This window comes from Rhodnius prolixus, unplaced genomic scaffold, assembly GCF_049639745.1.
Source record: "Rhodnius prolixus isolate KJV_2025 unplaced genomic scaffold, Rpr scaffold_14, whole genome shotgun sequence".
Classification (NCBI taxonomy): domain Eukaryota; kingdom Metazoa; phylum Arthropoda; class Insecta; order Hemiptera; family Reduviidae; genus Rhodnius; species Rhodnius prolixus.
In genome coordinates, this window is record NW_027411594.1 from 6,010,224 (window position 1) to 6,034,647 (window position 24,424).

Consider the following 24,424-nt stretch of genomic DNA (forward strand, 5'->3'; position numbering starts at 1 on the left):
TGAGATGTTTATAAAATAACAATATTACCAATCCAATATCAGTTATGAATTAAAATAAAATGTGTTTAACACCTCTATGTGAAAGACAATTTAAGAATTTCCAAATCTAAAGTAAAAGATAATTTTTACTTTGCCTGTATTTATATTGTCTAATCCTAACTGTTCACAGTTTCAACTGTACAAGCAGGTAGATAATAAAGAAGAGGGATGATGAGTCACTACATCAAGACAGAAAAGATTCCATTAACTACTCTACTAATAATAAATGTTTAATTATTATTAAAATAATAGTAATAATCAAATAAATGAAATAAAAAATACATAGTTTCTCAAAAAATAGAAAAGTTAAAAACATTCACCAGATATTATTAAAAATATAAACTGAAATAATTTTTCCATCATCAACATAGAAACAAAAATACCTGCGAAATAACTGAAAAGCCCAGTCGAATTCAAATACAAGGCAACATCTTATATCTCGCGTATAGTCCGTTCCCAAGATAGTTTGATCCTCCAATTAATGGTAGAAAATAAGCAAGCAAAAAAACGAAAAACAACCACGGTTACATTCGAGCAAATTCGGCGTACATTCCATAGAAGTATAAAATAATTTATGTCTGAAAGATTTTCTATTCCTTTGCTTAGTCAACTTTTGAGTTCTTTCTATTTACATCCCTCACTCATCAGTTTTAGCTTACACATCCAATATTAGAAACAATAGTAACGTAACATTGCTAAATAAATAAAATGAAATGAAACAATTAAAAGTAGTACAATCTATTTATTTTCCCATTAATCAACATCTACATCCACAACTACCTCGTGTACAGCTTCTCTTATATCTGCATTAACTTGGGCTAAAGTTTTGCAAGAGGATTCCGTCATGTAAATCAAAATAATTACGAACGTTACTATAGCGATTAAAGTGTACATAATAAAGTTTGCGAAAACACCAAAATGATCTATAAATGGTTGATATAGTTTCACGCTAATGAAAATCGCTACAGCTCCTATAGCACTGGTTACGCCACCAGCTAGACTTCTTGTATGAGAGGGAAAATATTCGCCTTGCAATGTGTGAACCAGCTCACCAACCCCAATATTCGTCGTAACACACAGGCCGAATATTCCATAATATAATATCGATGGCGACCAAGTGATACCTTTGAACACTGTGGTATTCTCGGCTAAATAGTAATATACAGAAATTACAACATTTGATATTGCAATACCTACTGAAGAAAACAGCAATAGCTTTCTTCTGCCAATGGTGTCCGTGACAAAAGCCGCAACAAATGCACTTCCAGCTAGCACTAAACTCATTAAAATAGTTAAATCAGAAGAATTAATCCACAATAATGACGTTGTCATGAAAGTTTGTCCAGCATACATGGCCACAGATTGTACACCGGTCATATATGTAGCAATGTTCACTGCCTGCACAATAAGCATAGCTCTACGATCACTTTTCGTGGCCATTAAATCTTTCCAATTACTTTTACGTTTCATATCCCTTCTGACGGCTTTCTGTATGTCTATGGCTTCTCTAATGACTCTTGTATCTTTTCGACCACCTCTTAACCATACGAGTGCATTAACAGCTTTCATCTCCTTTTCTTTCATGAAATAGTAATACGGAGATTCTGGTACAAACAAATATGTAAGGAACAGTATTACGGGCAAGGCGGCCATACAGTAAATGTAGTTTCGATAGTTTAAATAATGTCCGGTGGAGTATGAGAACAGGAAGCCCAAATAAATAGATACTATGGTGAATCCGCCAAGTGCACCTCGCAATTCAGGACTAGAGATTTCCGCGATATATGTAGGCGTTACAGTCATACTAATGCCTAAATTAATGCCTTGCAACACCCGTACCACATATAGTGCAGGGATATTCCTCGTGAACATTGCCAAGAGGTAGGTGATCAGACCGATTGGTGCAATTGATAAAAGCAATGGTTTTCTGCCCCATCTGGAACACAGAATTTATTTAGTTAAAGTTAAAAAAGTGGCCTACACTTATTATTTGAATTGGTTTCCATTCAAAAGCTCATTAACAAATTTACTTATTTTTTACTTCAAATTGCATGTAATAAGGGATTTAGTGAAGTCTGGAAATGGTAGTAAAACAACTAAATTACAAAAAATAACAATGTAGCTAATAATTAGAATAAAATTATAACATATGACGAAATTGTACTTCCCTTTGAGTAGAACACCGCTTACATGCGACATGGAATTAATCTAAGGAGGATTTGAATATAATCCTGAGGAATAATGTTATGCAGCTAGGCCACTTCCTCGTAGAGTCTTTGGTAACACAGCAAATTATGGCTAAATGGACTACAAGATATGTTACGGCAGCAGGTAAGGGAGCTGTACTGTAAAGGAGCTTAAACTTGCAATCAACACATCATCTGAAGATGGAGGTACCAGAACTACAGCGGAAGAATGGGCTAACGACCAGTCAAGGGAAAAAATAAATTTTACGGATCTTCAAAGAAAAGTAAGACTAAGAAAACTAATTTAATTAAATTCAAGAATAAGTTAAAATACATGACTGGTGCTATAACAAATGGGTGCTACCCACGGGGTCGTGGAGATATAAGCTTTTTGGCAAAAACCTTGAAGTATTAAATCAAATCTACAAGAGAATAGCAAGTCTGTAGAAAAGGGATCAGCTCAGTAGTTAACGTAATGGACTCATTAGATCTATGAGCTTCTTTTTTTCTTCAGAAAAGACTGCACCTCACGATTTTACTCCATTACTTAAAGAAAAACAAACTGTACAGCCTCTAGCCAATTGCACTATATTGGAAGCGAAGGGGCAGATGTCCTTGATCAGAAAACTGTTCCGCGTTGATTTAAAAATTTTAATAGATAGTGATACCACCTTAGGAAGAAAGACGAGTTCAAGCAGTAATTTATGGGACTTAGCAGGTCAAGTCAAATCTAACCTTAATATTACACATGAACATGGTAAAGAACTTGCAATATCCAAAGGCACAGTAAGTCGCCTTGTTCAACGGAATAAAGGGCAGTAGCCCTTTAACACTCTTTTACTCAATAGGAAGATTGCGATAGTGCCCTATTTTAGATAAGTTTTCATAAAAAGATATCCATTTTGTGGCTCCCTGAGTCTGAGAAAATAATTTTTTATTATAAAATGATACGTACGTATGTATGTAGGTCTATTGGGCCCCACCATGAAACCCAACCACAATTTAGCGTCAAAATCAATTTACTGGCAGCATGGAGAATACGTAATACAGATCTCGCGTGAATTACAAGATATTTGTCTAACATATTGGAATATTGTGAACGTTGCGAAATGAATTGTTTCAGCAACATTAACATGCACTAATTTCGACTGAAATTAATTAAATACGAATTTAATATAAGACAACTGTCTTGCATTCACGGAAAATATGTAAGGCCAACTCAAGGGCGTGGCGTTAAGGCAAAAGAACATAATAACGATCTTTCCTACTGAGATTTCTGATTACATCACAAACGAAAGAAGCATGAAAAAATAAAAATTAATAAATTATCAAATATTTGCAAGTATTTACAAATCAGCAAAATATCCGGAAGGTATACCGATGATCAGTTCACCCAATTCAATGGAAGCTGAAAGCCAAGAAACATCCTTCGAGGTCATCCTGATTTCACTTTCTTCTGAAGTTAACCAGACTGTTAATGGCTCTAAGAAGGTAAAACCCGAATATGCAACCAAAACATTTATATTACCTAAAAAAAAATTAAAAAAAGACAAAAATAATAAATTAACTTCAAAATTTAAAATCAATTTCAATAATTCACAGGTTACAACAGGTTGATATTCATTTAATTTATTTGACACATTAACCGTTCAGAAGGGAATGGATTTTAAGTAACACGCGTCACGTACAAGGAGCATTTTCAGATTTAGTAGTAAAACTTGTTGCTAGGTGCATATCAATGCCACATTAGGCCCCTCTGTAGCGTATACTTCCTTGTCGATTCCCATTGAATCTAGGTGTTAATAAGCGTCGCACAGAACAATTAAGGAAATCCCGAGATAAATAAGTTTTTTTTTGTTTGTTTCTTTAACTGCAAGGTATTTTGTATCAGATTGGATTTAGTTGTTAAATTTTTACCTCTGTGTGTAATTTTTGACACAAAAATACGCGGCTTTGGTGAACCGAAAATGATTACTCTTCCAACAGGATAATTTAGGCCACATACATGTAAATTAAGCCAGAAGAAAATTCAAGAAATTGAGCTTTTACTTCAATCGAGTACAAAATCTCGATCACCTCATTTGTTCAATGGCTCACTTTCCTTCAAGACCAGCGATTCAATAAAATTCGGAGTAATGACCTTTTAAATTGCTATAATTTGGAACACCTGGAGTTCAAGAATTATTAGCTTCTAAATCTAAAAAACAGGAATCAACAACAGTACACAGAGTTTATAATTACATTATCTTTCGTAAACATATAAGTACAATATAACCATGCATATTACAGCGTACATATTTTTTTTTTCCTATTATTTATTTGTTAAGTTACACAAGCGCTAGATACACTATTAGTAACTATATCAACAACTGTCATCACTACGCATTTACTAACTGAGGGTAGAAGTTACCTAGCGGTAACACTCCCTGTCATCTCCAATTTAACCACTCTCCTCAGGTGAGAGAAAATCGCGAGGCCACCAGCCTATTGTACACATAAAACAGGTATTTCTATTTCAAACTCTATTATGTTTCTCTGTTGAATACAAAATTTACCTTTCTTTAATATATCGTTATTTTGCAAATCTTAAACTTTAAAAATGGCCTAACTGACATGAAATTCGCGATTAATAACCGAAATAACTTCGTAAACAACTTTTAAAAATTATTAATTTAATAATATACTAACAGACAGATGATGCTAAAACTTGATTTATAACATTCTTGTTACACTTCACAACTGGAGGAATTAGCGAAGAGGACTTCCTCAGCAAGGTCGCAAGTTGATGATAAGAAGTCATAACAATTTATTGAAATTGAAATTCTATTATAGTAACCTTTACTGAAAAAGCATTTTGAATGATTTTTATTTAATTATCAATCTTTACTATTTTTTAAGCACTAGTACTCATCGACAAAACAAATGTTTAATTACAATTAAAGAACTTTGGCTTTCTTGGATCTATGTTTTGGCCGCGTTCACGCCACAACAGAATTGTATGGTAACTGCTACGTAACCTACACACAAATACAAAAAAGCACTTCAGGTTAGGTTAACCCTTAAGAGCAGTTCAGGTGCTACTCAAGATTGTGAGAGAAGTTAAATTTAATAGATATAGTAAAATTCAATGTAAATCAAGCATGCTAAAAAAATAACTAATTAAAATTTCAATTGATGAATTATTAAGAGCAATTATAACTTAAAAAAAATCACATGATTTTATCAATTCTGCTGTTCTAAAATTTAAAGATGTTGATAATAAACACATACATATGTACATATATTCATAAAATCGGTCCAATTATACCCAAAAATATAACTCAGCCTAAACTAGCTGAACTGTTGAAAAGGATCAGATAATATCGCGGATTTTAATCGTCGTGGCATGCAGTTTTTTTTAAAACTACGTATCTTAAATTTTAAGAACGCAGAGTCCCCCCTTACCATCAGTAAGAGATAGTAACAGTGCATGAAAACCATGGTTTGCGTAACGAATTACTTCCTGTTTACTCTAACAGGACTATTTTTGGCGAGTCACATGAGTGTATAAGTATAAATAAAAGACCGATAATCTTGAGATCAAATTTGATGCAAGGATAGAGCGCTGCTAATGGATTCAATTTTCATAAGAAATATAGCATGTAAACACTCACACGACTCAATCTTGAGTAATTTTTCTAAACTGCGTACATATATCAGAATCATGGTTAATATATTATTTATCAAACCATATAATTGGAGAAATCGTACATTGCACAGAAATTACCTTTTAGATGGATGGCTAACCTTAACCTTCCACTATAACTGCTTCATTCGAATTTTCTGGCAAAATAATTCAATTTTTGTTGAAAGAACTAAATTTACATAAAACTTGTCAGAATTGTTTACCAGAATATCTCGTCATAAGGTTTACCAGAAAACGTAAATTTCCAAACAAATACCCATTATCCTAAGAAGTTTAACATCGTAATACTTGCTCTTTACTGAGGGTGATAATTATTTAAAAAAATGAATGTAATATAACTGTAATTACTGCTGCAAAAGAAGTCGTTTGGAACTTCGAGATTATGCCAGAATTTTACTTACACAGCTCACGCATTATCTAAAATTGGGCTCCTTGTAATTTCAATTCTTCTAAATTTTCATTGAAGCAAATACGCGTGAATGGATGATTGGTCATATTTTGTATAAAAAAAATGTCCTTGAAATAATATTATTATATAACATTTGTGGAGCTGATTTCCTCTCTTTTGTTCTATCACTTTCATCGCTTCAAAATACACAGATAAGGGCAACACAATAAGAGATTGATTAAATGTATCTCACACAGAGTCCATTCTGTTGCATTCAGATCAGCGATCAAAGCGATTAGATATTCAGTTTTATATATGACTGTTTTTAACTTTAAATACTTTTTAGAGAAAATTCTATCCTTAAATGTCCTAAAATGCATTTTCTCTGAAAAAAAAAAAGTTTCAAATAAAGCTTTTCAAACGATTTTTTTTCTGGAATAATGTTCTTAAAAAAGAGCTGAACAACAAGAGTACAAAAAGTATGCTGCGATACTCATGCTGATGATCAAAGCATTGCCAGCTAAAACATTGATTTTATCCAGCCCTGCGGACCTAACCACAACTTCAATATAAAGCATCTTTGGATAAAAAAAAGAAAATCCCCGACTTCTTGAACGACCCCTTTCTTTGAAATTAACACGAGAGAACTCAAGATATTGAAGAAATTGAGCTGTTACTTCTCTCTGCTCACTGCATGCATTTGGCTACACAAATAATTTGTTTCTATCTATTGTTATCCTTCTATCGAGAAAATGAATTTCCACTTCGAAGCAATACAAGAATTTAGAGGAAGTCGCAGTAGCAATTCAGGATTTTTTTTTTTTCTAAACTGCTCGCCGTAAAGTCATTACTTCTACAATACAACGCGGATGACATCAATGATTTCTTTCGTTCGGAGCTTACACTTCTTTTCATTTTCACATGCTTGGGATCCTTCATTAATCTTCAGAGATCGTTCATTCAAGTTTGGGTAGAGGACTTCAACTTTTCAGTTATAAAGATGAAGTCAAATTTCTCTTTAAAAAACTCTATGAACAATTTTTTTTTTAAATTGCGAACGGAAACATACAAACACTTAAGTGAATGGAAATATCCGCCGGGCGTTTTATTTTTTAATTATATTTTTATTTTATCTTATCCTATTATAAAGTATTTAATTATGTTTGTATTTATTTATATTTTTCTAATTATTTTTCTCAATCAGGTTAAACAATAGAAATAATGAAAAACAACAATAAATTGGGATAGTAATATTTATTATGAATCATCATTTGAAGTATAATTATGTTTGTCTTTAAAAAAAATAAAATAAAAATAAAAGTCAGTGAAATACCCGCATGGGATTTACTCTTAAAAATTTTTCCTCCGTTGTAAGTTTACATTTATCGTATTTTCAGCAAACACTGAAATTTTTAGGGTTGTAAATTGTAAGTAAATAATTGTACCGAATTTCGAAGACACACCAAAAAAGGGTTTAACCACCTCAAAAATCGGAAATTCCGAAAAATAATCTTTCAACATTGGACACGATCGTTCCTACATGATAGATCAATTTTATTCTTACACTTTTAAGATATAGAATTAAGAAAAAAACAAATCTTAGAAATAAAACATTACCACCGAACCTGAATGGTGGGTCCATCTAGCGCGAACTATTTAAACCAGTACAATTTTAATTAATGCATATTTTTGTTTTTGTTTTAATGTAATCCATATCAGATATCAGTTTTATTTTACATCTCTCTTAGTAAAAGAGATGTTTTAGAATCCGGGTCATGTTTTAGCTCAGCAGAATTATCTCAGTTCGCATGAGTGAGTAAAAAAAATATGTTTTTAGCGAATGGCTTCGCTTTTCTTATAAACATGATTATATTCGCGAGCACAATTGTGCAACCACTGTTTCCTGTTACGAAGTTTTCCGAGGGAATCTCGGAGAATAAATGCTAAACATTTCCTCGCAGAGAAGTGGCCGTAAACAGAATTTTCATTTTAAAAAAAAATCAATATATATAAATCTACGTGAGAAATACGATATTTTCAATAGTTTTCAACTTTTTTGTTTGTTTGTAATTTTCAATGATTAAAATGTATATTTTATTAATATAACTTTGTTTAGAAGTTGCAAATTAATGAAACAATCTGCACTAATCAATAAAGTGGTATTAAATTATGAAAATTTTAAAACAATGAACAATTTTTGCAATCTCTCAAGAAAAGTAAATAATTTTGCTTGTATTAGCTTTTCCATTAGATATTAGTAGAACATAAAATTAGGTTATTATAGCTATCTAGGTTAAAAGATTAAAAAAAAAAAAAAAGTATATATGTCTAATAAGATAAGATTTCATTATTATGTAATATAAATATGTTTGAATAATTTCGTATCTTATATTTTCAGGTTATCCTTTCCTTTTGTGCTAAAATCTTTGTTTAATGTAAAGTGAAAAACGAAAACCATTCAGGCAAAGATGTGCAAGTTTTTTTGTACGTGGAAAAAACCACAGATCGGAGTGCCGATGATGCATCAAATTGCAGCTACGGTGTCTTGTAAGTTAATTTATTGAATTTTTCAACATCTATAAATATATGGTAAATTAAAATTTATTTGAGTATTGCCATTGACATGAGATCGACTTTAATCTTATGAGGAAAAATCACCTCGATTTTTAAGAATGTTAAAGAGTGTTAGATGCGGCTGTAAAGTCAAGTTCTCAGCGACCAGAACTTTTGTGACGCCGTTCAGTGCTTGAAGGGGTTAACGAACTTTTTAAAGATGATTGGATGGTGTCTTAAACTAAGAACTAGAGCCAAGAGCGAGAACAATATCTGCATTCTGCGTTCGTTTAGTTGTTGCTAGAGCGTTCTTGTATCTTTAGATTAAATAACTACTCTGTTCGGATTCAAACTTGCAAGAAGCATATTTAATTTTTTTCTAATATTCTGCTGTTAAACTCGTACATGACGCTGAATTGACCTGTACAGGGAAGGCTAGCCTTAACACTTTTATAAAATCTATTTTCACAGGAAATATACAGATTTAAGTTATTGAATGAAAGTTATAGAGTTTAAGTAACGTAATCATCTCTAAGTGAAAAAAATAATATAAAAATCAGTCCGTAAAGTGACATTTTCGGTCAAGAAATTATCTTTAATTCCGGAACTTTAGCAAAACTTTTAACCCTTCTTGATTTTATATAATGGTATATCCGTAAAATGTACTGGTACGTCACTTTAGTTCTAAATTAGAAGTTACTAGTCAATGTCGTAAAATTTGGGCACCAAATTAAAAGAAAATCATTAAAACCATTTACGGGAAATTTGAATTCACAAACTGGTAAGAATCCCTCTCGATCTAGGCCGGCCAAGCGTGGAAGAACTAGTTGTTTGAGAATAGATAAAATAGGTATTAAGATAAGAATGGATGTACAGTAGTCTTGCATACATGTAGAATACACTAATGTCTGGAATGTAATGTAAAGAGGCGTCAGTCTTGTTTGTGCGCTTGTTCCACAATATCCTAACAATATAGCTGCAATACACGACTTAATTTAGATTTCACACGTTTTATCACTTCTTTTAATTTTCCAGGCAATTTATCAGCACTAATTGCTGGAAGCGGATTTTCATGGCTGGCTCCTATAGTTCTATGGCTGACGTCAGAGGAAAGTGAAATCAACATGACACTGACTCAATTTTCTTGGTTAACTTCCTGTCCACAAATTGGGTTTTTATTGAGCGTAGTACCTTCCGGCATGCTGGCGGACAGGTAAAGGTTTTTTTTTTGGCTTTGTTTGTAACTGTGCTCCTGTTCTCGTGGATTAGCTCGCAAGGTGAACCTAAAACCCTGATGCAGATACCGGATTCCGCTCTACACCGTGCTGGGAATGCCCATGTGCTTTGCTTGCATACTTCTACTTAGCCCAGTTTCACGTCAACTTCATGCTATTGAGAAAGCTTTTATGATCACTCACACTACTATCTTTTACTACCAGCTTCAAGCTTCTTATTTTCTCATCAACGATATAGTTTGTAAAACGTACATCTCACCGTAGCGTATATTACAGGAAACTCAATCCGTACAATACGAAGTTTGCAGTTAAGCCAAAGAGCTACTTTACAGGAAGTAACCCAGCTACTTCCAGTTCAGAAATCCAGTCCCAGTTGGGATATACAAACAAACATATCAATGACTAATATTCTTGGAGAATTTTTGTTTTTAATTAGTTATAGATATGGTTTCTATTTGCTCCATATTTTATCTATCAGTATAAACTTTTTTTTCAAGTACGAACAATAAATGATAACAAAAATTACACAACATCACGCGTGGTACACACAACGCATAGATAGATAATAGCATTCTTAGATAACAAAATAAAACCTATTGCTTATATCAATTAAATATTCTCTAGTTAAAGCGTTGTAACAAGAATGAAAACAATTCCAAGTAGAATGACTCATGCATGTGACATTGAAGAAGTTGTTTTTTTTTTCACAGCTTTGCAAGCGAAGATTATCGAGGGAAATATCCGGTTTGTATTCCCCCCCCCCCCCAAAAGTCTTGAGATCCCGGGTTCGAATCCAACACCTGGACCTTAGATTATCTCTTTCTAAAAGCTTCTTATAGCTCACTGTTCTGCTGGTGGACATTGTTATCTGAAACGAGAGAACGCTGTCCGGAGACTGGGAGTAAACTGGAAAAAACTCACTTGATTTTTTATTTTTTAATTTGCACAATCGCAATGATTCCTTTTAATTATTAATTATTATATATTTTTTTAACCAGATACGGAAGGAAGACTGTCCTGATCTCTGCAGCACCACTCAGCCTGCTGGCCTGGATTCTGGTAGCGACCACCAGAGACATTACCGTCTTATTTATAGTCCGTCTTATCCAAGGGATCACCATTGCTATAGCGTTCACTGTGGCTCCAGTATACGTGGCTGAAGTGTCCAGTCCTAAGGTTCGAGGACTCCTCGGCGGCCAGTTTTCGTTAATGTTACAAGTTGGCACTGTGGTTTCCTATGTGGCAGGACTTTACCTAAGTTATCAGACTTATATTTATGTACAGATGATATTATCGTTAATGTTTCTGGCAACGTTTAGCTTCATGCCTGAATCTCCTTATTACTACTTCATGGTGAAGAGAAAAGAGCAAGCTTACAGTTCCTACTACTGGCTTTCCGGCAAACAAGCTACAGAAGAGTTGTTGAAAATTGAAGAAAACGTCCAAGAGGATATGAAGAACAAGACAGGTTGGGTTGACTTAATAGCCAGGAAATGCGACAGACGAGCCTTGTGGCTAGTCCAACTGGTCTCGTTTATGAGAGCTGCGACGGGTATGCCATCATATGCAGCTTACGGCACGCAAATATTCGCCGCCAGCTCCAAGAACATATTCCCAACAGATGTATTAGCCCTCATAATGGTCATTGTACTCTTAATCTGCACGTTTCTAGCTGCTTTATTCTCAGACACTGCTGGTCGTAGATTTCTTCTAATTCTATCATCTGTCGGCACGATAATCTCGAATCTAGCCGTTGGTGTATATTTCTACCTAGAACTGGAGACTTCAGTTAATCTAACAATATGGATCCTGTATCTTGCTGTATTAGGCTTTTGTATGTCTGCAAACACAGGTACAGGGAACTTACAGACGGTGGTACAAGCGGAATTCTTTCCATCGCATACACGTGGGAAAGGTGGTGCGATCACCGGAATCACTTCCGCTTTGAGTACATTCCTAGTATTGAAACTGTATCAACCCTTGATCGATTCAGTTGGTATTTATATGAATTTTTTCTTTTATGCAGTATCGATTGCTGTCAGTCTTTTTTTAATACATATTTATTTACCCGAATCAGCTGGGAAAACTTTGGCTGAAGTTAATTCATTGGTCAAGGTGGAAAAATCAAGTGGGGTTGCTGAATCAGAGCAGATAGAAGAGAAAATTGAGCTGGTAGTTTGAGTAATTTCTGTTTCATTAGGCCACTTCCAAAAATGCGATTTCCGAGTTCGCCCTTCTCTCTAGACTCTAGTGTAACATCATAGGATAACTGCTTATAGATTCTTTGTGATAACACACCTAATCTCGAGAAGATTTCACTTCTCGAGAAGATAAGGATTATTCTAATCTAAATTTACTTTGTTCTTATCAGTAGAGTAGTGTGGTAAGTTGTAGCTCAGCAGGCTAACTCCTAACGAACTCATCCGAGCCACGTTCGTTGTTAGCTGTTTCACAACCTATAAAGTTTTAGAAAACCTAAAAAAAACTTTAGTTCGTTTTCTTTTTTTCTGAACGAAATGCGAATGAAACTTAATTATGACGTGACGTATAAATTCATTTTTGTTTGAGTTAAAGCTAAGATCTCTGTCATTCACAAATTTATAATTCAGTAAGAATTAATTTTTAAAAAATACACTCAAGTAAAAAAAGCAATGTTTTCGTAATTCTAAAAATATTTTGGATAGGCTCTGCAAAGGAGTTTCAACGGAAGCTACGCCAGTGGATTTTATTCCAACTTGTTACTAATTCCTAGTTTTAGTTTAATCAGACGATTATAAATTTTAACGTAACTAAATTCTTAGGTATTTTGTGCCACATACTCAGTTCCAAAGCTATTGTCTTCATTTTGTTGTCCCCGTAGGTAGTTCGTCCGTCTTTAGCTGGTTAGTAATGAATGCTTGACTCATAACAATGTTTGTCTTTGAACGAAAACATAATCCACACTTCTGCTCTTGTTAGCTTGGTCCATACTCTTCTTAATGTATTTTTGTCTGTACTTGCAATGTTTCCTAAGAAGACCAGCTGTAAAAAAAAGAAGTTAATTCTAACTTATTTTAATCATTTCATACAAGCCTTTTAAAATTTAAACAAAAAGTTTTTTTAAAATCAATTTTAATTTCTAAAAATTTCGTCCTCCTCTTGTAGAAAATAATCGCTCAGATTACTAGAAGATCTGACCATTAACTGTGATGCTACTGATTCAAATTATTGAAGATCAAATAGAGCTATTATAATTGATTTGATATTAATGTAAAGTATGAACTCTTTTACAGTAAGAATTTTAGTGGGTGCTAGCGATATTATCTCCTTAAATGATATTTTTCAAAGGACAAATTGCATGAAACTTTTGTATGTAAGATCGCCATCGTTTAAACTCTTCTCAGTGATACGACTATAATGCATATTTTGTATAATGTATACATATAATGTATTATATGTATAAAATGGAGTGGAAACTCCTTTTTCTTACATGAATCCTATGTCAGACGTCAGAGTATTGCTAGAAAGTCACATTTTGAGGAAAAATGGAAATGAGACTATTAAAAATAGTGATCTTGTGAGGTAATGGAAAGTCTTTCAAGGATTTTGGGAGTTCTGGAATGTAGAGTAGTTGCATTGTCCAAATTATATAGTCCCACATTATCTTGACCAATTTGAGAGAAATTAAATGTTTGAGAAAATTTGTCTTTCTTGAGGTCGTGTGAGTGTTCCCTCTAGATAAACTTATTACCACTTCATATCTTTAGAAACTTTATTTCCTTCCTTAACTTTATTGCTCAACCAACTTAATGTAAATTGCTTTTTTTTTTAAAGATTTCACTTCTTACTTAATTATTGATCTTATAATCGATCTGTACTTATTAGAGAATTTAGATAATATGGTGTTGTAAATTTGTCTTTCAACATAATAAAGTAAAAAAATAAATAAATTTTGTAATAATAAAACTGTGATTACTTTTTTTTAAATTAAATTAAATTACATAAAAATGTATATGTATATAAAGTATATATATTTTTTGCACTCTGATTTCTATTACTCCTCTTACTTATAATGTTTCTTACCCAATTTTATTTCCTTTAGTTAACAGGAAAAAATTTATTTTCTTAAATTTATATTAATAACAAATATAATATAAAATTAATCACTGATTAATAAAATATATTTAGGATTGCAGCTTTTGGGCTGATTCTTAAATGATAGTTTCAGAAGTAACCGCCAGAAAGGGCACTAGTACTGCAAGATCAAAAAAAATTTAAACAAAACTTATCACCTGAATAGTTAGCCAAAATTTTATAAAGAAAAACAGGAAAAGCTTACTGGAAAACAAAAATGTATAAACATTTATGTATACGATATTTCATGAGTGGGGATGTTTCTCTGAATGTTACTGAGAAGAATTTCTATCGTACAAGACAGATCTGAATTGTGGAAAGATAAATGAGAAAAATTAAAGGAATATATATAGAACTATGTTTTGGAAAAGACATAAGACATTTCCCATTTCCCCTAAAACTACTGCAACTAAATACAATCATCCATCAAGAATGATTTTCATTCTCTAACTGGCGTAACTCTTAAATCAACGTTCACGAAACAAAAACAAATCAAATACCTAAATTAATGGCAGAAGTCGTTTCTTATCGGCATCTGGTTAGATCACTCAAACTATTAACTCTTACTACTATTCTTATGGTTCTAAATAACAAAATTTCTTCAAACTCCTAAATTTAATTCTTGTCACTATACAGTTTGTATAACCTTTAATTTCACTGAAATGTAACCTTACAGTTATTTCCTGTACTCAAACCGATAACATGAATGATAACAATAACTTCTCTTACTTACAGTGTAAGAAAACGAAAGAAACGATTAAAATGATTTAAAAAAAGCCATGTAAAAGCAAAAAAATAAATTGTAAGAAATTTAACTTTATTTTTAGATTAATTATTAATATTATTACTAAATTAATAACACACTAATAGTTTTTAAAGACGCTAAGTAACTAATTAATTAAAGCACTTTCAGAGATGTTGAGAAATTTAGTTCCAGAAGAAACCGGTAGATAGCAGACATGTTAAGTTTAGAATAGACCACAGGCATCTTAGCTTGAAATTATCCAAAGATTTTATAAAAAAATTAATGTGAAAATAATGAAAGAAAATTTACCTCTGTAGAAGTGGGAATATCTTGAAAAGTTCTTTCAGTTTTCCGCGTTTTTCATGATAACATTTGTTCTGTTTTCCGAGAAAAAAAAAAAAAAACATTTTATGTTCCCTACTTGTATTATGTAAATCTTGTTCGAAGTTTTTTTTTTTTCCGCCGTCCCGGAAAATTCACTTTAGGGCAGTTCTGTGATTGGACCAAAAACATTGGGCAATGTTTTTTTTCCTCTAAAGTGCTATTTAATAAAATTATACAATATATTATCTTTTTTAGTGAAAAATTTAAAAATATTGAAGAAAATTGCTTGTCAACATTCTATTAGAACGAACTTTAGCCAATTAAAATTTAGTTTAAACACAGAGTTGAGAGAAAAGATGAAAAATAATAAGAGAAAGACAGTTCACACTACACTATATTATTCTCTTAGTCTGGTGGTAATAAAAGAAATCGTAAGTAAGTAAAGTAATTGCCTACTTTTTCAGCCGGAGCTTAACGTCCAAGAATTAATTAGATGTTGTCGAGCGGAAGCACATTCGAACTAAAACTGAAGTTAAAAAAACCTTGAAAATGTTGAGAGTTAGGTGGAGTGTCCACTTCAGATTATTTTATTCCGGAACCCTCAAGATCTGCATTTCCGGGTACAATTTTGGTCACGTTCACAGTAAGAGTTTCCTTACTTTTAACATTGATGACAGAGACAAGTTTTTTTTTTTAAGTTCATTTCCAACGTTTGTAGAATTATTACAGTTCAATTTTCTTTATCTTAATTTTTGACCAGGTAAAAAGAGTGATTTCTTGATAAATTAATTCCATACAGACATGTTTGCGGTGAATTATTTGGTTCAAGGTTGGGCGCCATTTCTTACAATGTATTACTTTAAGATAAGATTTTCCTCATTACAACTAAATCAAACAAACACTAGATAATCATTAGCCTATTTCCCTCCGGTAAAGAATGAAATAATCAACACTCAGTTGCATTCACTTCATTATACTTATCAGGTGCATACTACAGTTAACTGTCGACCAACAACTCTCATAAATTTATGAATATTTTCTAAAACAAAACAAAAGAAAATGTCATTCATTTTTAGTAATTCGGCAATTTTACATAAAACTTATCGTCAAATTATAGCCTCATTCTCTTGTAAGTATTACAATTTTTTTAAATAAAAATTTGGGTCGTTAACAGGAAATAAACTCGATAATAATCTGGTGTGATTTTGACAGAATTTCCTTTCACTTCAATTCACAAGTTTTTCATATGAGAAAAATAATTCGAATTTAGCTTCTTTTCTTTTTTTTGTTAGAATCTGGGTTAATTTTAATTTCTTATTCAATGCTGTTATTTGTAGATTGTTGTTTTAGATGATATGAGTAAAAAAAGCATAATCTCGGTTGATTTATTTTTATTAAAAACTACATTAGTGAAACATTTCGAACCAATCAAAGGTTCATTACCAATCTGACAGTTGTATTAGATAATCTTTACATGAATGTCTACTTTGCTTTTACTCTAACTCAGACGTTCCCAATCTTTTTCGGTTTGCGGTTCCCTAAATAATCGAATTTTTTTCCGCGGCGCCCTTAATACATAAGATTTTCAAAAGATTTTTTTTCAAAAGATGCGGATTGGAAAGAAAACAATGAAAGACTCGAAAGGTGCTAAATTCTTGGAATTTTGTCAGCATACACGATTGTTGGCGCAAAAATTCGTGAATTGGAAATTCCAAGAAAATTGCCGAATTGTTTAATTGAATATTTCGCGGCGCCCTTATGACGGCACCGCGGCGCACACTTTGGGAATCACTGGTCTAACTCTTGAAAATATTAAGATATGACTTATTGTGATAGTAAAATATTCTGTATGAAACGAAAGATAAAGTTCCCAGTGGTGAATAGTATTTTTTTAAATGTTATAATGAACTTGTTTGGACCACAGGCGCTTGCTGATTCATTATGTTTAGAATGAATAAAAACCGTGCTTAGGTTCTAAAAATTATTTTAATTTAATATAATAAAAAATGGTAAATAATACAAGTACATAAATGATTTATGTAATTTGTAGATAAGCTTATGTAACTAAATAGTGCTTAAACATTCATTCTTAGTTAATTAAATTTTCAGACATTTTAATTTAACTTTTGTTGGTTCGAAACGTTTCGCTATGTAGTTAATAAAACAAATAATCTGAGACTGTATTCAGGCTCTGCTGTTATCACATTCATTTTTTAACGGTAGACATTTTTTTGGTTAACAACCTGTCACCCGTCTATTAAGTGGTCTTAATCGAAATTAGATATATTGTATATAGTTCATCATTCCGGTTTTTATTTTTTTGACCTCAATAAAAAAAATTGTTTGAATCCGAAAATTATTCATCTCTTTAGTCTTATACATAGAAAATATTTGTTAAAAATATATATCCATATTTTGGCGCCACAGAAAAATAAAATAAATAAATAACTTATCTCACGGAGAAAACTGTTCGGAATTGACTCTTTACGAATAGATTTTTTAAATTTTTGCAATTTTTTCGAAAATGATGAAAAGATTTACTTCAAACTTGATAAATTCACTAAATTCACGCAGCTTATTACTTATAACTGTCACGTTTTCTCTGGAAACTTCATTTTAATGGAGTTTTAAGAAAGCAATAAAGCCTGAACTTGCCACTGAAGTGCTTGTATTGCTCGGTTCAATAAATTCAATAAAAATAATGTCCATTGCGTAAACAGACTAAGCTTGTACATGTAGTAGGTGGTACAAACCCTTGTTGGCGATCAATTCCCTCTTCTGAACGAAATTAACTATAAATACATTTTCTATTTATTTTGCAAGTTAATTTTTTTATATTTAATTTCAGTGGCCCCACCTCTCTGGTTTATTTTCTACCCACCTTACGAGGCGGTCTTGGCCCGCACTAAACACATCCTAAAGGAGTGCTGTATTCTAGTTTTCTTCATTAATTTATATTTGCAGAATCTTCTGCTCCCAACTGCATCCTTCAGTCTTAATGTTAAATCTAATTTAAAGACTAATCAATCAGATACCTTAATAATCCTTCTATTTATACTACATTAATATTCGTATTTATTGTATAAGGTAATCTAGCCGGCTTTGTGACCGGAACATGCGCCACCTGGTTGGCACCTATAGCGTTATGGTTGACTTCTGATCAGAGTGAAATTAAGATGACGGACAAGGACTTCTCCTGGATTACTGCGACTATAGAGTTGGGTATATTAGCCTTTGTAATACCAGCTGGAATATTAGCCGATAGGTAAACAAAGTTTATATTTATAAACATATGTAGCAATTGTTCCTCTTACTGCGGTAGTTGGAAGTCTTGCAATCGAGTCAAGTATTCATATCGAGTTGACTGGAAATTTTGGGCATGTACCCTACAATAATTTTAAAGTCGTTTTCTTGTCAAAAACTTGTTTTATCTTTTTTGGAAGCGAAGATTGTCTACTTTGTATCTACTCTTGAACACAGATAAAATCGTGAACCTTATCATTTAAATATTATTTTTTTTTATTAATGTTAATAAAACATGCTAAGTTTGTCTCTATGGAGTGGCGGGAGCCGTGCAGATTATACGAAAGGAGAAATACTCTCCAAAATTTTAAAATTTCACTCAATTTAGGGATCGAAGAAAATTTTCACTTTCTCTTTTACTTTTTGGTATTGTTTGTCACGAAGGCATTTTCTCACTAACTTGGGAAGCTTCTACACTCGATAGATTGAATATTAATGCTGAGTCTTTTGAATGTTCAACAATGTAATTATTGAAGAATTATTTAACTTATTCCAATAGTAATGCTACTAATAATTTGCAGGTACGGAAGAAAACGAGTTTTGCTGAGTGCAGCCCCATTATGCTTTCTATCGTGGATACTGGCAACACTGACCAGAGACATCGTAGTGCTCTATGTGATTCGATTTATCCAAGGCATTTTTGCAGCCGTAGCGTTCACCGTCGCACCAATGTACGTGGCCGAGATATCCGATCCAAAAATTCGTGGATTTTTAGGCGGCCATTTTTGTGTTCTGCTATCATCAGGTACACTGTTCTGCCATGTAATCGGCAGCTACCTGAACTATGTAACCTATCTCAGGATTCTGATGGTATTGCCGGTTGGTTTCTTTCTGTTATTACTATTTATGCCGGAGACTCCTTATTATTATTTTATGGTGGGGAAAACGGCAGAGGCTGTTAAGAGTTATAATTGGTTGAAAAATGATAATGGTGACTTGAGCAAGATCGAACAAGCTGTCCAGGATGAGATGGCCTCTAGAGGAGGTTGGAAGGATTTGATAGCGACAAAAAGCGACCGAAAAGCTTTGTTGATTGTCCAATCAATATGTATAGCGAAATGTGCAATTGGTCTACCAACTTATATCTCATTCGGCCGTCAAATGTTCCAAACACTCAGTTCATCCAATCAACTGTTAGCTTCAGATCAATTGGCCATTGCGATGGGCGTTATTCTTACAGTTAGTGCTTTAATATCTTCATTGGTTTCGGACATGCTCGGCCGAAGAACACTGCTTATCTGGACATCGTTGGGTGCAGCTGTGGCCAATTTAACGATAGCTGTCTACTTTTATCTTTACAAAGAGGTCAGCCTAAATTTAGCGGGCACTGAATGGATTATGTATCTGGCTGTAGCCATATTTTGTACGGCTGCTAATATGGGCCTTGCCCAATTAGTGATGGTAGTGCAAGCAGAATTCTTCCCATCAAATACTCGCGGTAAGGGTGGAGCAATTTCCGGTATTGTTTCAGCTGTGGTTACCTTTATTGTACTCAAATTGTATCAAGTTCTTACTGTTGCTGTTGGAATTTATATTAATTACGCTATCTTCTCATTCTTTGCTTTAATTACCGCAGTTGTAATCTACGTAATTTTACCAGAATCCGCGGGGAAAACTTTGGCAGAAGTGAATGCTATTATTAAAAGTGGGAAAAAAAAGATCGCAGAGCTGCCATTCTGTGTAAATGATTAAATCGCAAGTTATGAAAAAAATTGTACTTTTACACTCAAATAAGAAAAGATAAAACAAAAAATCTCATTTCTTTTCTTTGTGAGTAACAAAATTTAACTGTAATTGCCCGAGATCAAGGGGCAACATGCGGAAACAAGAGCGGAGTAAACAGCAAATTTATTGAGGTCTTACCAAAGGTTATGTAGAAAGGCTACATGTTGGGCCGTGGAAATGAAGAGTACGAAGTTGGAGTTGACGATGAGCTTAGACTTTAAAAAGTGAGAAGCAACCCATAATAATTATTTATTTTTTCTCAAATAGAAAAACACTACGCTAGAATTCTCTAGATTCATTATAACTGTTTACAATGAAACTTTATGTAATGAATAAACCTTATAATTAATACAAATGTATAAACTAAATTACCTTCAAATACAGAGAGCCTACTTATTGTTGTGTTTATTTCTAATGGTTTCATTCAACTGCAACCAAAATCTCTATACAAGCCTATTTCACTCAGAGATACCTCTTTACAAGGTGACTTCCAGTTCTATAAAGATTTCATTTTCCACCACTTTAAATGTTTCCAAAAATTCTTTGATAAGCAAATGCCCTCAAGAAAAATTTATTAGCGGTCTCCGTTAAACACAAATTAAGATCTCCATTCATACGTTCGAACAAGTGAATATGTATGTGAAATTTGCTAGTAACCTGCCATTCCTGTTACTGGACTGTTACAGTAAGTTCCACTATATCTGAATGGTTTAAAAATTCGTTTTAAATTCAGAATTTTTAGTAATACTTTAACTGTTCTTAAAAGATATGTGATAAGATTGTAAATTAATTGAAATGGTATTTTTGAGAAACGTCTTAACGAGAAATAACAGTTTGTAACCCAAAAACAACCTGCCCTAAATAATGTTTCTCTTTGTTCCATATAAATTAACCGGTAATTCCGAACATAAATAACCTTCCAGATGGAAAACCTTCTACACGTTATTAAACATCACGTTTCCATCACGACACATGATACATTCCTTTATGCACACATTGTGTTCTATTATGCAGGTAACAATGATATTAGTGTCAAAAATTATTACCCTTCCTCTTCGAATCTCCGAACAAATCTTTACACTGATCTATTAGCGATCCAACAGAGAATGAAATGCTACCGGCACGCGACCTATTGAATAAAACTGATACTATTGTATTCAACGACATCTGCATTCCTGGCCGCCACTTAATATGCTACTTGAAGGCTGTTTAGTATCTATTGTAATAATTATTCCTGGATATTATCATAAACGAGAAGAGACAAATTTAACGTAAAAAAAAATTGGTGTGACTACTCACATGACTGTCTCTTGCCACTATTCTCAAGGTTACCACTCATCAATTATTTTTCAACTTAGAACATTTGGATAAAGCTAATTTTTCTGAACTGCACATGTAACGAGTCAAATTTGAAAATTAAGTCCCAGTTTTAATTTTTATTAATATTAGACAGGTGGTGAGGCTGAGTAATATACAGACAGGTCCTTAGAAAAATCTGCTCAGAATGGTGGTGCTCCAGGTAGCCCGTTTCAACACAAACTAATTTATTTATTTTATTTTTTTGAACTTCTTTTTTATATTTAAAAACCTCAAAACGTATATTTCTGAAAACTTAATGTCAATTATCTGCTCGATCACAATAAATTCTCATTAAAAGTAATAGGAAAATAGAAGAAAAGTAGAACGCAATTAATATGGCAATCAGCAACACATGAAATAAAGGAACAAGATCGCAAAATTTGCCCCTCAAAAAAAACAGAAGAAAAACAGAGTTATTTTTTGGCATTTTATTGAACAAGTTGCGCAGCAGCAAACGTACTAAAATGAAAAATTACCATTTATGGCATCGAAATAATAAAATGGGAGTCATTTTATGGCAGATGTGGGTGCGAACAATATGGCCTACTTACTACTAAAGTGCCCTTTTCACTCAAATTTTTTAATAAACTAAGATCGCTTTTAAGTTCTCTTCATGAAAAGCATAGGTCCTAAGGATGTGCTACTGGAAAGGTCTCTCACTTACCTCTAAAGTCTCTGGATTAAAGTGAATCTCTTTAGTCACCATCTGTCATTAAATGCCATTCTGAACTTGGAATATAACTCTTGTCTTGTAGGAAAGTCTTTCGAGGGTGTTCACTAGATTTCTATAACAATTGGTTCTCCATCTCAAGAAATAAATACAAAGTAAAGCACACAATGGTAGCAAATTGACTAAAAGAAAGTGAAAGCGAATTTCAAAGCAACAATTCGAAATCATAACAAAGAACAATATAAGACATTTCTAGTTAATTTCCAACAATAGAAAAACTATAATTTTCCTCTTAGTTACTTTTCTAGAAGAAAACCAGAGAACAAGAGACAAATAAAGGTTATTATTTGGAAAGAAACAGAAAGGGTGGAAAATACAAAAAAATAGCTCATTGTGTTTGGCCATCTATAGAATACAAAGTGAGATCTGGGACCGTCAGGTGGTGGCCGTGCTAAATAAGAAACAACAGTTCCCCAGTTCAGCGGCAGAGGAACAGATGCTGTGGGCACACGAGAGCGGATACAGCTGTCGCGTGGCAGGATGTAGATGGAGTGCTCTCTCGATCGTGGCGACGAACATGCCAGCAGTGGCGGGCATGTGCCTCAACACACGACCCTCTTAACATGTTGTACAGGTGAGACCGGGCCGACCATATTCCTCCACTTAATAGGATAAGCAGAAAATAACAGCGAACATCATCCCCACCCTTGTTCTATACTTTTTTACTTCCTGTAATATGTACCAATTGGCGCTTTGTTGTTCGATATTTTTAAAGATTCTGGTGCTAATACTAATATGACTATCTCTTACTGCGGTTATCGTTGCAAATATCATCTTCAAACATTTAGTTTGGGTCTAGTATCTTTGGATACTGAGACAGAAGAATAGCAAACGTCTTCTCTAGATTGCTATATGACATCAGGTACTTGCTAACCAGAGGTAACTGCGCAAAAACGACCGGTAGGTAGGTACCTGGTGAACAGGCGAGGTTTTTCCAACTAGAACTGTAAATGTTAGTAACATTAGAAGAGAAGACTTATTTATTCAAAGGATAGTATTGATAACAGTTTATATCAGGAACAGAAGCTAAAGGGCTCCTTGTTTGCATCTTTTGCATGCTGAGATTTAAGATCATGTGAGCAGAACTGTGGACCTCGTTGAATAGACTATCTACTAGAACCATGAGAGTTGAAGCAACAAAAATTCGATTGATTGTACACAGCGGACAAGAAAACAGTAAAAGAGCAGGAAAAAATCTTTTTTTTTCAATCACCCCACTTAATCGATAAACTTAAAAAACTCTATGGAAGCAACAATATAATGATAACAAAAATACAAATCAATCTTAAGATGATTATATTTACCATCCTATATAAAACGAACGGTCGGAAAACTACAGACGGAGGAAATGACAGACAATGAAATAATAATGTGCAGGTTGGAGCGCAGTGAGTCTGGTCTAAGGTGTTTGCCGGCGGGCATTGCTTTAAGTCACTAGTGCCTTAATTAAACAACTAAATTGGTATGCTGGCTAGCCTATGAGTGTATATATCTGTTCGTCAGTGTATCATATAGCACCGAGAACAAGACTTCAGTGTTGCCGGAATTCTGTCGCCTCCAGCACTAAATAGTCGTACAGTACTTATTAAGCTCAAAATATTATAAATAGTAAAAAATGAAAACTGGGATTAATGATGTAAAACCTCTTCTAACCAATTTCTACTTTCTCAATTGAAAAGGAAGAATTGCGACCGTATCAATATATTTTTTGAAATTTCGTTCTTTCCAGAAATAAATGTTTTGTTGCCCCCACCCCCCTAAAAAGCGGAAAAATCTGTTATGAACCTTCACTCGACACTCTGCCATAACAACTCTCAAGATTTCCTTGGTTATTGTAAGCGTGCAGATTTTCAATTTTGACTTTTTACCAGAAATAATTTCAAGATCTCCTGATTTCGAAAAAGTGATTCAATTCTATCTGAGTGAATGTATCCTCCGTCACTCAAAAACAAAAAGTCACGTAAAAACGCAAATATTATTAAAGTCTCAGTCAAATTTTCATTTTCAATTCAAGCCACGATTCTTTCTTACGCAAATAA

At 33.2% G+C, this 24,424-nt stretch overlaps 3 protein-coding genes across 4 annotated transcripts in view; 2 read left to right on the forward strand and 1 right to left on the reverse strand.

Moving 5' to 3' along the window:
- Positions 1-14,113, forward strand: part of LOC141451751 (facilitated trehalose transporter Tret1-like) — a 51,640-nt gene extending 37,527 nt beyond the window's left edge. Inside the window, exons 1-4 of one of the 2 annotated variants that reach the window (XM_074123397.1) lie at positions 7,975-8,110; positions 8,697-8,845; positions 9,887-10,064; positions 11,085-14,113. In XM_074123397.1, the coding sequence (XP_073979498.1) occupies positions 8,767-8,845; positions 9,887-10,064; positions 11,085-12,267 (1,440 nt within the window). In that variant the 5' untranslated portion in view covers positions 7,975-8,110; positions 8,697-8,766 and the 3' untranslated portion in view covers positions 12,268-14,113. Of the gene's footprint in view, positions 1-7,974; positions 8,111-8,696; positions 8,846-9,886; positions 10,065-11,084 lie in introns of those variants that run through there. The other variant, XM_074123398.1, reaches the window with a different exon arrangement.
- Positions 767-13,045, reverse strand: LOC141451750 (facilitated trehalose transporter Tret1-like). Its single transcript, XM_074123396.1, has 5 exons — positions 12,906-13,045; positions 5,160-5,242; positions 4,914-5,066; positions 3,576-3,753; positions 767-1,975 (listed from the first exon to the last, which is right to left on the reverse strand). The coding sequence occupies exons 3-5, from the start codon at positions 5,023-5,025 to the stop codon at positions 793-795; spliced, it is 1,473 nt and encodes a 490-aa protein (XP_073979497.1). The 5' UTR covers positions 5,026-5,066; positions 5,160-5,242; positions 12,906-13,045; the 3' UTR covers positions 767-792.
- A 1,981-nt stretch (positions 14,114-16,094) lies between the features above and the next one.
- LOC141451754 (facilitated trehalose transporter Tret1-like) lies at positions 16,095-20,505 on the forward strand. The gene is made up of 3 exons (XM_074123401.1): positions 16,095-16,397; positions 18,356-18,533; positions 19,093-20,505. Exons 1-3 carry the CDS (start codon positions 16,328-16,330, stop codon positions 20,261-20,263), a joined length of 1,419 nt encoding a protein of 472 aa, XP_073979502.1. The 5' UTR covers positions 16,095-16,327; the 3' UTR covers positions 20,264-20,505.
- Positions 20,506-24,424: the final 3,919 nt, after the last annotated feature.